The 14486-nt window shown below is 40.2% G+C and overlaps 1 protein-coding gene across 15 annotated transcripts in view; it reads right to left on the minus strand.

Moving 5' to 3' along the window:
- Positions 1 to 284: 284 nt before the first annotated feature.
- LOC135502070 (pleckstrin homology-like domain family B member 1) overlaps positions 285 to 14486 on the minus strand; it is a 106127-nt gene continuing 91925 nt past the window's right edge. For 13 of the 15 annotated variants that reach the window (XM_064794576.1, XM_064794577.1, XM_064794574.1 and 10 more), the window contains 5 exons: positions 13661 to 13832; positions 12376 to 12562; positions 10891 to 10957; positions 4544 to 4690; positions 285 to 4280 (listed from right to left, as the gene is read on the minus strand). In XM_064794576.1, the coding sequence (XP_064650646.1) occupies positions 3834 to 4280; positions 4544 to 4690; positions 10891 to 10957; positions 12376 to 12562; positions 13661 to 13832 (1020 nt within the window). In that variant the 3' untranslated portion in view covers positions 285 to 3833. The remainder of the gene's footprint in view (positions 4281 to 4543; positions 4691 to 10890; positions 10958 to 12375; positions 12563 to 13660; positions 13833 to 14486) is intronic. The other 2 variants (XM_064794575.1, XR_010449734.1) reach the window with 2 other exon arrangements.

Raw genomic sequence — 14486 nt, forward strand, 5'->3', positions numbered from 1 at the left:
ATAATCTGATTATCAAAATCATGCCATTCTCATTAATCAGAGACGGCTATTGTCACAACCTGACCGCTGGCGATTTGGTGGTTGCAACCATGCCCATCTTCATCAGAAATGGTTCTGTCACAACCTTGTACATCTACGCCAGAGGACCCTATAGTCACAACTTGACCTCAGATGATCTGTTAGTCACAACCATAGTCATCTCCATCAGAGACGCCTTTTCACATCCTGGCGGTCACAACCACGGCCATCTTTTTGACAGGAGTTTCTAATTCAAAACACGCAAATAAGTAGTGAAAGCATTTATTTGAATTAAGAGGCATAATACAAAAAAGTTTATAAATTTTAATATTTACATAATCATGGTATTCTGATGAGAATAAATGCGAAGTTATATGATAAATCGGATGGGCTGAATTCATGAAAGCGTTGAGAAGACCATCTTTACTGAATAGGCATATTCAGGGCCTGATTCAAAGTTTCATATGTTGTATATGAGTCCCTGAATTTGCATTTTCAATAGGTCAATTTGATGCCTTGGATACTTTTATGAATTCAACGCCATGTTTTTTATGACAATACTCTGTGATGATAATCGTAAAGATAACTCCTTCACGTTGTAATACAATACACCAACTCCGATAACCTCTTCGTTAGGGGCCAAGTGCGCTTTAGTCTTTAAATAGTTATAAAGTCTACGTAAAAAGATTGTGAACCCTTCAAGGAATACCTCCTCCTTTCTTTCACCTGAAGAGGCTGAGGAAATTGTCCGTAACACCAAAAATTCAATTGCTGGACCAAATTTGATGCCAATTCGCTAGATCGTCTAGTGATTGGCCCAAAAACAAATAATTTTTTCAGTAAACTTAGAAAGAAATTTTACCCTAATTCCTTGAAGAGTTCAAACCTTGTGTCAAAATAAGCGTGGGTTAAAAGGCAATGTACATTCGTATGAAAATGACAACTGGTATTTCTGCTTCCAGCTTTTCCCATTACATTCTTAGTGCCTTACCTCTGAATCTTGGAAAACCATCTTTTTATCTCTTAAGACCATTTGACTGATGCCAATTTTCTAACTAGATGGAAAAATTTGTGATATCTCTCTTACCAACTTGCCTTGCCTCCGAATCTTGGAAAACAATCTTTTTAGCTCTTAAGACCATTTGACTGATGCCAATTTTCTAACTAGATGGAAGAATTTAGCTTAACCAATTTGTGCTATCTCTTACCAACTTGCCTTGCCTCCGAATCTTGGAAAACAATCTTTTTAGCTCTTAAGACCATTTGACTGATGCCAATTTTCTAACTACATGTAGATGGAATAATTTAGCTGAACCAATTTGTGATATCTCTTACCAATGTTTAGCAAACGAGATTACCGAAAATACTCAAGTTATTTGTGTGTAAATATAACTTATTGCAGTGTGCACAAAATCAACTGGATTCAATATATTCAAATGGCAAAAAAAATGAAAATTGTTTTCTATCCAACCTAGCTGAATCAACTATTTGTTGCTAGGCAACAAAACTAAACTAAAATCGAAAAATTGTCGGGAGCCTTCCACGATTAACTTGACCCTTGGAAGGCATCTCCAACTAACTAAATAAGGCAAGGCGTGGTCAAAAACACAATTAAGTCTAAAACTCAACTATATGAAAATGGGAGACTTTCCCATTCTTCTGGAACACAATATTTGTGCTTAAAATGTTTCAAATTAAACAATTTTTAATATCAGATCCCCTCTGAAGCTATTGCCTAGCAAACTATACGAAACTGAATGATTTTTATTCCTCCTGGAAACAAATATTTCACATGCAGCGCCCATTCCAGAAGTCATCCTGATTTCCTGGACAAAGAATCTGATTTTTAGCATCATCACAATTTGTAAAGTAAAAGTACAAGGTTTAAGTAAATAAATGTTATGATCAGAGCATTCTTGTCATATGAATATGATCACTTGGATACAAAACATTGCCATAAAATTGATTTTCAGACGTTTCTCAGAATTTACAATATTATCAGTTCCAAGGACACTGAATGTGTCAAAAAATTCCACATTTTCGTTTCCCTTAAAGGTGCAGTTCACCTGTCTACATTGTTTACATATGTGTTCTGAGGGTAATCCTTAGGAATTAAAGGGCGCAGGTGCAAAAATCGGACAAATGTGAGGCCAGTATCCAACGTTTTAGAGTTAGAGTACAACTCTGGCCTTCAATAGATAATGGAATATTCTGCATCCAAGCTTTTACCAGGAACAAACACTTTGGTTCCAACCATTCACAACAGATGGCAGCATTAGTGTCATCACTACAAGACGAACAGAATATGAAGAATTAGTGAGTCGCATCTCATGATATAAATAAATTTGAATAATTACAATAATATTTGTCACATCAGCATTTTACATGTCAGCAGCTGAGAATATTAACCAATACATTGTTGATTCTGTTGCCTAGCAACCAATAATTATAGATCATTTGTGGTTTTTTTCTCTGTTTTTTGGTAATCAAGCATATTTATGTATACACTGTAGGTTACTGTAAACCAGGAAATAGTCTCTGTTATCATAGCTCACAGTTCTGAGAAATTGGATCTTTGGCGCAATATATTTTGAGGACACTCTATTACAGTGATTTCAATCAGAGTTTCACTGCCTTTGTTTTTTGGAAAGTTCGCTATTGGCGAAAATGCAAAATTTAAACGTACGCAAAAAGTTCCTGGTTTACAGTATACATGGACGTAAATCTTTGTCATACAGATGGTCAACTGTAATTATCTTATCGTTCTTCAATATTTCTTAAAGAGAAACTGGATCTCTCAGACAGCACCGGCCCAAGGGTAACCCACACTATCCCTCCTTTAATCAATACACAATAACTTCAATGGGAAAACTGTGACTGATCATACTCAAAAGTATTACCGGTGATATCAAAGTTTTGAGAAAATCATCATAGCTCATATTCAGCTCATTGTCAACCATATCAAAGCCGAACACTGGGCCTACCTTTAAACTATTCGCAGAATAAAACCCCTAAAATATTTCAAACTACTACATATCCTCAGCCCTGAGAATTCTAAGAATGAAATTCACAATGTAATTTTAGAAATAGACAGGAATGAAATTGGTATCAAAACTTTGCCAACTGTCTTACAGTAGTTCACATGGTCGACCAATGGGAAGTCATTTGTAAACACCATGGCTTTCAGGTCACAGTTCCGAGGGTACAGTCACAGAGAGGCCTCCTTCTTGAGCCATGTCAATTTAGGCATGATGTTTTCTAATGGCATATTCCATTCTTTATAGCCTTGATTTTGCCCAAAGATACCTTTTGTTAGTAGCACCAACTGTGTACTAGAGTCCATTTATCCTAATGGGAGAATCCAAATCGAGACGCATCCAAATCGAGACGCATCCAAATCGAGACGCATCCAAATCGAGACGCATCCAAATCGAGACACATCCAAATCGAGACGCATCCAAATCGAAACGCATCCAAATCGAGACGCATCCAAATCGAGACGCATCCAAATCGAGACACATCCAAATCAAGACGCATCCAAATCGAGACGCATCCAAATCGAGACGCATCCAAATCGAGACGCATCCAAATCGAGACGCATCCAAATCGAGACGCATCCAAATCGAGATGCATCCAAATCGAGACGCATCCAAATCGGGATGCATCCAAATCAAGACGCATCCAAATCAAGACGCATCCAAATCGAGTCACATCCAAATACACATCTGGGCTCCAAGCCACATGAGCAAGTAAGAAGTAGCTGCACCATCATAATATTTTGAGTCACGCGACAACTCGTCAAGTCTGGACATGCATCATACTTGCATGAACTCAGTATAACCCTCAGCACCGGTGAAAATCACATCCACCCATATTCTCATTGTCTCCGGCGACGGCGCCACAATGAAATAAGTCCGTTCGAATGTCTTGACACAAAATGTTAATTTCGGACTCGGGCTTTTAATCGTCCGCATATGATCAATGTAAACCTCTTCTATAGCTTGAAAGTATATCCCGCCCCGCGATTTCGTCTCGGTTTTGTCCGTGTAATATATCAGCGACCGTTTTTGTTTATCGAAGACAAACCATCGTTTGTGCCACGTTCTGAACCGGTTACCCATTTTCGTGAGATAGCCACGACACGTGTGTTCGTCGATCGTTACGAACTGACAGTTGTCGATATTGTGGCCGCATTCGGTTATGTGGTTGCGCAGGTCAAACTCACGGCCGGTCATCGGGAGGTATCGGGTCAGTGGGCGAGCCTGGAATGAACGAAAAAGATGATTAAGAAAGTGGACACATTTGCCTAGAGTCACCCTGATGTCTGAAACGGACCCTTAACAACATGTTGAAGACAATTTACAGCAGCATGAGAGTCCCCTTTCACATTCAAACCTAGTGACATGACCATTCTTTGGAAAGCTCTCAATGAGCTGAATCCAGTGGTACAATTTACATCAAGATTGACAGCATTTTGTGCATTTCACGCAACGGAGAACTTTTTCGAGACACCCTATCTACATACCTGTTCTTTCTTCTTCTCTCTCCGTTTCACCTCGGTCTCGATGATCTGGTCTCTCTTTGCCGTCTCCTCCAACAGGCGGCGCTCCAGTTCCTCCCTTTTCCTCCGCTCGGCCTGCAGCGCTAGCATTTCTGGGGTCGGTTGACTGACCTGAAAGACAGGGAGACAGGGATAACATTAGACACGGCTAACAAGGAGAACAATCTTTGATTTAGTCAGCATCTGCTCATTGCCTAGAGGTTAACACTGCTGACTACCTAGTACTGGGACCTGGATTTGATCCTGGGGAGAATCCAGGATTATATCTCTGGATAAAGGAGCCTCATAGCCTAGTGGTTAACACTGCTGGCTACCACGCAATAGGGCCCGGGTTCGATCCCGGGGAGAACCCAGGATTGTATTTCTGGATGAACCGGCGTGGCTTTCAAGGAACTAAAATTCCTGGCTCTTCACAACACATACACTAACGTATGAAATACTCGAGGGTCTTTCGGATGAGACTAAAAGCCGTGGTCCCTTGTACCCGAGTGTCTATGCCAGGGCAAGTAAAAGATCCTACACAGGTGGACAGTAGCCTATAGTGGACTCCATACCTCCGGTAAAAATCCAATAGGGTTACGACGCCGGTAATGATATGATATGATAAACCAGCATAGCATTCAAAGATTCAATTGAATTTCAAATTGTGATATTCATGTGATGTGGGTCATTTTCGACAAAGAAATATCAAGTAGCAGGAGTGAGTGGGCCAAACTCTGCGTAAAAAACGTGTAACAGTTTGTTTGTCAGGAGAGTTCAAATCGTTCTAGCGGAGAACTGCAGCTAATTTTTCATTTCATGCACGTTAAAGGGTTAAAGGGTTAAAGTTGCACTAAATGAGAGTGTTGAAATAAGGTAGAAACATAAGTTTATCGCAACAAGATGCAGGTGCTGCATTTCAACCCGATCACTCTTTCAACAGGATCACAGGCAGATCTAGACTTTTTCCAGATTGGATTCCAACTGAGTATTTTGTACAGCTAGGGTATCCAGTTGCAAAGGATATTCAGTCAATTGATTTCTCAAGGAAACACGTTCTTTTTCTGTTTCTGAGATCAAATCCTGTACAGTTAGTTGGTATTAGATGTACAGTGGAACCTCCCTTAGCGGACACCTCTCTATTAAGGACAACCTCTCAATTAAGGACACTAGGTTTGGTCCCAAATTGGTTGTTTCCATTCAATTTGACCTCTCTAATCAGGACACCTCTCTATTAAGGACAGCACTTGTCAGTCCCGAGGGTGTTCTTAATAGAGAGGTTCTACTGTATTTCAAATGGAGGGGCACGCCTGGCTCTGTCACTTAATGCCTATGTTCATCCTTTAAAAGTATCCACAAAGTCCCAGTTTGGTAAATGCTCAACTGATCATTTTATCACTAACTGGCTTTAAGAAGGTTAACATATGATTCAGAAATGAAGTTAATGGTCCATACAGCCGATACTAGTAATTAGATCGGAATTGCTAGATGATAAATTCTGACTTTATCTCTGACATCAAAATGGGATCACCAAGGCCATTATTAGAGTGGACCTTTAACAGTCAAGTTCGGATCACTTAAAGGGGTTTGCACCTATAGTACAGTAGAACCTCTCTATCATGGACACTGAACACACTGATGATTATTTGTCCCCATTAAATTGCATTGGAAAGTATTTTTTCCTACTCAGAATGTGAATTTAATAACAAGTGCACTCGAGTTATGAGTACCTTATTATTTCATGCATAGTGCCTATACAATTGGAAATATCAAAGCCTACCTCATATCCGACATTGTAGGCCTGTTGTGTGCAGGCCTTATATACAGGGCATAGGTCTACCTCATGCTATTCAAAAATATTTATGCAGGCAAATGGGTTATATGAAATTATCGAAAAAATAACAATTTTGTTAATATTTCCATTGTATGGAGTTAAACTGGGTTATAACTATTATGCTAATAAATTTTGCAATTTTCATTTCAACGGCATTCAGCACAGATTAGGGGATTTATGATGTCATAAATTCGACTCTCCCAAAGTGAATCTATCTTCAGTGCTTTGATGTAGAATTGTGAGATATATTGTGCTGCATTTAGGGACAGCATCAAATTACTTTTCAATGCACTAATCCAAGACAAAGAGGTAAGGACAATAATATGAATATTAATTAACTCATAAACCTCCGGACAGAGACCTCTTCCAGGTTTCCAGCCAAAAATATCTCACAACAATACAACACAAATACAAAAGAAATATTAGAGAAATCCAATTAAATTTTCAAGAACGGTTTCGATAAATCAAAATTTCCCTCCAATCCACGAACAAAATAACATACATAGAATCAAAATCGTCAAGTTTGACCCAAAAAGAGAATTTAAAGCTACTCTGCAGCCAAAACCTATCTCTATACAGACAACTAGAGTCTATTTTGACCCCGCCAAAATATTTCAAAAGATCAGAATTTTCACAAATCTTGAGAGCAAAATGATGTTAAATCGACAACTCTGACCCAAAAATAAGGATAATACACTACCTTGCGGCCCCAATCCATCTCGATTCAGACACCTGTACTGCCGAGTCTAGTTACAGCAACCACAATGCACTTGTGAATAACAACAGAAAGTGCCGAGTCTGAATTGCCGGGTTGTCTCATTTTTCTATATAGGGAGATCAGGTGGTGTGATTGCACACACAGGATGTGCACGCAGTTTTTAATATTGAAATATCGGGAAATTTAATCCGTGGAAACATTTGCCTTTTAAAAAAAATGTCACGGTATGAATTTTCATTAATCCAATGTGAAATAGCAGCTGCGTCAGAAAATGTTAATTTTGCAGAAGACAGAATGTGACGTTTTGTTCCAACTGCTGCATTTGACTTTCTGTCAGCATTTTATATCAGTATCTGCGTCTCATCAATCTGTCGACTAATCATATTTTTGAATATCGACCAATCACAATTGACAATATTGATCCCTACTGACCTCAGAAATATTTCAAGTCTCATCAAGCGGATACAACAATTAGAGCATGTCTCCAGCCGGCCTCATAGCAACAATACAGACAGGGCCGTCACCGACTATTGTCAAATTGTAGTAAAAACGCATCTTATTTCAATGTCAACAGAAATCTCGATTTTCCAACTCATTCAACCATAGCCTAATTCTAGCTCGTAAAAGCAGAGAAACCGCTCTGTGACCAAGTATCATTTTGATGCAACCATGCTGTACACTCTGGAAGCAGTGGACTGGCCTCATTCCTCACCATAAGGAGACCCAATTAGGATGACGCAATGTACTGCCTAGGGAGTCTACCATACTGCTGCATGCATTCACATGAAAATGGCCCTGGCCAACAGACATTGAATAACAAGACTCGAAAAGAGAAATGGGCCAACATCATATGACGATCTCATCAACCAAATGCCATTCTTTTAGATTACTTAAAAATTGTTCAATTAAGGTTGTGTAAATCATCACATTGATTGACAGCCTTATTTCAAGCCATTTTAAGCATCTATATGTTTGAAATAATATTTATATAGTCTCTTTGATCTTGAAGTACCAGATCAAATAACTTATCAAATGTTGAACTGGTGAACTCGAATAAAACAGCAAGGTCATTTTCGAATGGAGCTCGACAAATATGTGACTCGCTCTACCAAAACTAGGCGCTTGTCGCATCTGAACTCGACAGGTTGATACGGACTTGTTGTTCATTTCCCTTTTGTAGACCTTTTGTGAAATCTATTACAAACTGATTTGGTCACATTTCACAAAAGGTCTACAATAGGGAAATGAACAACAAGTCTGTATCAACCTGTCAAGTTCAGATGCGACAAGCGCCTAGTTTTGGTAGAGCGGGTCACATATGTAGAACCTTTCTAAACTGAAATACTCCCTCACCCATCCCTACCAAAATAGTTCAGTCCGAACTGAAAAAATATCAATATGTTTTCACCACTTAATTCTGTCTGCAAATTTTCATAGTTACGTTGTATTGACAAAAATTAGACACGATAACAACATAACAAAAATAATATCCGTCTGAATTCAAATCATGGGTTTGCTTAATGGTTCGGTAACAATGGGATTTCTAAATCACATAGACACTTTAATCAGAATGTTTTAACATGGCTTCAGGCCTAGGCGGCACCTTTTACATCATATCACTTAAAGGGAGATTAGACTAGAGGCATGATATTTCAGTGGGAAGTATATCACCTTGGTAACGACACAAGCAACAACTACAGGTGTGAATTCAATTACATCTGTGCGAGTGAGTTGATCAAGCGTAGGGTCTCCAGGGAGATGGAAATGAGGCGTTGAGTCACGGCCGAGTGGAACCAATAACCGTGGAGTGGGATCCGGGTTTAGTACTAGCCTCCCGGGATATGCCCATACATCCTAATCCTATACAAGTTATGCTGAACAGGATGCAGATCCGGTGATACATACCTCTCCATAAAGGACACCCTCTGGACTGACTAGTGCTGTCCTTCATAGAGAGGTGTCCTGATTAGAGAGGTGAAGACGAATGGAAACAACCAATTTAGGACCACAACTAGTGTGCTTATTAGAGAGGTGTCCGCTAAGGGAGGTTTTATTGAATGTCCATTTCCTCATCAATGACTCACTTGATATACCAAGCTGCCACTTCGTGGAGTCTTGTGAGGTCATGAGGGACCGCTAACACAATAAGTGCTTCAAGTAGCCCCCTAGGATCAGCGTGATGGAAGGGGTCCCAATGACCCTTATGAATAGATAATGACACAGCGCACACTTGTTATGAATAATTTAACCTTGTGCATGACACTGCTAAGAGCATCCTGGTTTATTCTGAGTATCATTGATACCATCAGGAGCACGCTCTCAAGAATTTTAACACTTGAAACTATCTGATAGAAACTTTATTTCCAAAGAGCAAAATCCCCTCAAACGAAACATGCTAAGACTGACGTTATTGCGGGAAATGAAGACAAAGAGACCACCTGATTTACATCTCCACTTCCCCCACTAAGATCCGACAATGGACCACCTCCCAGCATCTCTGCCAGTTGTCACAGCATCAAGTCAATCTGTCACACAAGATTCTTCATGGCCGACATTACAATAACAAAGGCCGTTTGAGACAATGACAAAGACAGTTATCACCCTGTTAGTGACATCTCTGCACAGACACAAAGGGTGGCTTTGATGCATGTTGCCCCTGGGGTGTTATAACAGTCCATATGATAAGGAGTGACTAAGGTGAAGTGCTTATCCCGAGGGAAGTCATGTAGCTGAATATGGGCAAACAAAACAGGCATATACATGCTTCCCGAAATTGGTGGCTTGCATTGGAACTAACTTTTTCCCCCTTGTCCGTCATTAAAGGCATTCAAGTGTGTTGGTCAACCATGACTATCTCCTTTGTCCCTCCACCATAAGGCCTAGTTTCCCCTTATGACATCACTATTTCGGACACTCAGCGCCCCATTTCTGGAAAGGTGTATAGACTGACTGTCTAGTGTGCATCTCCAAAATTCTGAACACTGCAGAAGATAACTTTCATGATTTCCCGGCCACTAATGGGGCACATCCAGGAAACCTGGTTAATCATTGACGAGCAGCCTGGTTAAGCTCACTGCTCGAGGACATTGATCCGATGACAGTGCATGGCTCATTCACGTCATTTATCATCAATTGACAGAGTTTATGACTATTGTTCACAACACAGGTCCAGGATTATTTCTGATGACACGCAGCCCTGAAATATTCATCGCGCCTCACTGTTCCGTGATGATACTTTTATTGCGCTGATTTGCAAAACGATGGTCCCATTAGGTAATGAGCAAGCACTCAGTTAGATTTTATAGCCTCAGAGTCATATGATTCCCTATTGCTTCCGTTAAGGTCCCAGTGTTAGTATTAGTGTTCTGATGTGAATATATAGTGTTAATGTACATCGTGAATCAGTGTTAGTGTTAATGCACACTCCGAACAAGTGTTAATACTGTTAGTGCCCCTAAAAATACAAAATATAGGTCACTACATTCCCAATTTTAAAGGAGGAGTCAGTAGAATTACCGAGAGGTCCTCCATGAACGAATTCATGGCCACATCCAAAAATTGCACACAAACATTCTGCCAACAGTGTGTGTACACAATTTGATGCATCTCTAATATCCTACCGACACAACATTGCTGTGTAGTTATATCTACTGCAAATCCAGTCAGGATCCATATAGCCTTAAAGTAGCGTCTCCTGACAGATTTTACAGCAAAGGCATCAGCAATTCCCCGACTCCTCCTTTAAGAGCGTTCATTCTCAAATATTCTCAACGTAAATACCTGGTTATCATTATGTTTAATCCCATCGCTGTGATTCTGTGCAAGTATGTCCTCAGCACTACTAAGACTGAAAGAACAAAACAACACAAACGAATAGAGAGGCATGCCGAGAAGATGGACCTCGCACCTGGTGTCACAGAGATACTTTCACTATTGGACGAGTTTTGAGGGATAACACGTCTCAAGATGATAAGGCCACATGTTTTTTATTTCTTGGTTTACGGGAAGAGCTTTTAAAAATGTATGGTCGGATGGTCGAAATAAAATTAAAAATAAAAATAACCCAAATAGCTATGTATGATCAGAAGAAATAAAATTACCCAAATACTGCTGGAATCAAAGTTCACTTTTTTTCAGAACAAGGCGCAATGTCTTAGTCGGGGCTATTTCCCTCATCTAGATGGCTGATAAGTTGTGAAAGTGCACAAACATTGGTTATCACACTGCTCTATACAGTGGATTTTATTTTATTTCTCATTATTTTATCTAATTATGATGGGTCGGGCAGAAAATAAAATAAAAAATCGATGATTTTCAGATTTATTTTTTTTTCCAAAATCCCAAAAAAGCAAGTCGGTCGGTCCCGTAAACCAAGAAATAAAAAACACGTGGCCTAATGAAGTGTAGTTCACATACGGCATACTGAAAGCACGGAGCCTTGAACCAGCATTTCCAATCATAGGTCAGACACTCTTCCAGTGTTTCATTCCGACCCCCTTGTCCGCTTGTCTGATGGTTCAGTTCAGTAGCCAAGAGGATAATCAACTTTAACATCTGTCCAATATTTTAAGGACACCAGGACGCGAGGTTAGCAAGATAAAACGTGAAGAGAGCTAGACTAACATAAAAAGATTTGATAAAATGAGTGGGAAATCAACGGTAAACTTTAAAAAGTTCTCAGAACGTTGGATTTTTATGATAATGATAGTGGTATCGAAGTGCTATGCTAAGCAAAACAAATAACTTCACAGAAGTGAGTAAAATTGACTGGTAAGCCACCTGTGGACAATCTAAGAACTAAACATAGGTGGATAGAGAACAGGAGGGTGATTAACATCGAAAACGACTTGATAAATTTTTGTAATAGTTTGAACCCTTTGTCTTTAACCCCTTGGTAACCACACCAAAGGTTGCTTAAATGTTGCCACGTAATGTCTATTTGTCGGTATTCAGACATTCGGAAAAGGACGGCTGCAAATAAAGTATAGTAACCTTGCAGGAACACAAACCTTCCTTACCGAAATTTGACATTTTTTGCAAAACAGCAAAATTGATATTGCAAAGTGAGTAAAAAGAAGTTGACAGTATCCAAATATTTTCTACAAATATACTTTTTTTTTTTTTTTTTTCCCTTCAAATTAAAGCAAAATGCTGAACCAACTTCGCCATAAGGCATGTAGTTAAAAAAGGGTTAAGACATCACAACGCCACCTGCTGCAGGACCAAGGCCGCCAACAAATGACAGCGCCACCTATCGACACTCACCTGTTATCCTTATCCGACGGCGTTTCGCTGCTACTCGCCACGCTCGAATCCTCCGACTCTAACGACCCGTAACTCTTACAATTTGCATCCCTGGTTTTCATCTCTTCCCACTGTTGCCGAACCTCTTCCTGAGCTTTACGTTTTAACGTATCTAATCTTTTCTTCTGTTCTTCTATCACAGTATTTCCTAAACGTAACGAAAATACATTTAGGGTTTGACTGGGTCGTTACGATTTAATCAAAGCGATCAGGAACGAATCCAAACTTTTTCAATTCGCATTTGGTTTGACTCAAAGACTTATGCCATATACATGCTTCCCGAAATTGGTGGCTTGCCTTGGAACTAACTTTTTCCCCCTTGTCCGTCATTAAAGGCATTCAAGTGTGTTGGTCAACCATGACTATCTCCTTTGTCCCTCCACCATAAGGCCTAGTTTCCCCTTATGACATCACTATTTCGGACAATCAGCGCCCCATTTCTGGAAAGGTGTATAACCAATGCTTTTGGCCAGTACATTCATATTCAAGCTCAACTCCCTTGGGAGTTTACAATGCAGCTGCCTCTTAGCGCTAGGACTCAACGACCATCGCTATCTCTGCCAACTAGGTACCCATCCTGAATGAATGGAAGCAAGTCGGGTTAAGTGCCTTGCTCAAGGAATCAAAGACAAAACAGTGGCTGTGCTGTGCTTTCTGTTATCACCAATAACGCGTGACGCTATAAGAATTTATTTTCCCAAGCAGGTTTAGAAACTACACAAATATATTCATCTAAAATTGAAAGAAAGCAGATTAGAAAGGAAGCACAAACAAAAAGTTGCAAAAAGCATAAGCACTGATTCAAGACAACATCAAAATAGGCCAAAGGCAGCTAAATTGTATAAGCAACTATGAATGCAGTTCGCTAATAACTTTGAAGCTAAAAGCCACATGACGGTACTCAGGGAACCCATATTTTCTGGACGCCATGAAAAGAGACATTAACTGAGGACAAGGGCTATGACATTATACTGGGTGTACAAAAAAACTTTTAAAAATTCCGATAAGATTATCAAATTTTTGTTATATAATGACAACTACGTTGTATTTTAGTGTTTTGCCAATCGAGCTTATAGGCTTTTTCATAAGTAAATGCAGATTCTTTCAAAGTTTTGGCCGAGTAGCTTTTGCACAGCCGTCAAAAAGGAGAGTGACATTTACTTATGAAGCCAACTGTAGGAATGTTCGTTCTAGAATGTTTTGTCGCGTTTTTGTTGCGATTTTTGTCCCTGGGATCCGTGCTCACCTTGCTGCTCTAATATAAGAAACCTATTTTTCTCTACTTCAATCATACCGGTCGACACCTTCCTCTCGCCCGTCCCGCCCAAGTCCACGACCATGCCCTCTTTGTGGATCTTCTGGATCAGTTCCTCGTTTAAGGAATCTGTATTGGATCTGTTTGAGGGGTCCTCAAGTTTCTGCAAAAGTAGAGATGTTTAAAAGATATAGCAAGTAATGCCTGTGTGTCCTATATCTTCTAGTAGATCCTAATCTTCTTTTAAGGCCTATGCAAGAAAAGGCTCACGGGGGGGGGGACAAAAAGACACTTTCTGTAATCCCTCCCCCCAACTCTGCCAGACATCGACATGAGGACATCGGTTATCCACCAATATTCAGTCGAAAATAGTGACTGATCTAAGGAGCCTCATGGCCTAGTGGTTTACACTGCTGGCCACCACGCAATAGGGCCCGGGTTCGATCCCGGGGAGAACCCATGATCGTATGTCTGGATGAACCGGCGTGGCTTTCAAGGAACTAAAATTCCTGGCTCTTCACAGTCCTTCGAATGAGACTCAAAACCGAGGTTCCTTGTACCTGGTGTCTATGCCAGGGCAAGCTAAGACCCCACCAAGTGAGAAACATGAGTAGCTTGCGTGGACTCTATCTCTCTCGCCAAAGTCGGACCACTAGGCCAATAAACCCAATTGGCGCCTAACCGTAGTGGCACGCAGGATACGCTCATCCCGCCTTGGAGGAGGATTACTCCTAGGAGAATGACCCCACCAAGTGCAGAGCGAACGCTGAAGAAGAAGAAGAAGAGTGACTGATCTCCTTAATTCTGCTGTGCACTT

This window comes from Lineus longissimus, chromosome 18, assembly GCF_910592395.1.
Source record: "Lineus longissimus chromosome 18, tnLinLong1.2, whole genome shotgun sequence".
Lineage (NCBI taxonomy): Eukaryota > Metazoa > Nemertea > Pilidiophora > Heteronemertea > Lineidae > Lineus > Lineus longissimus.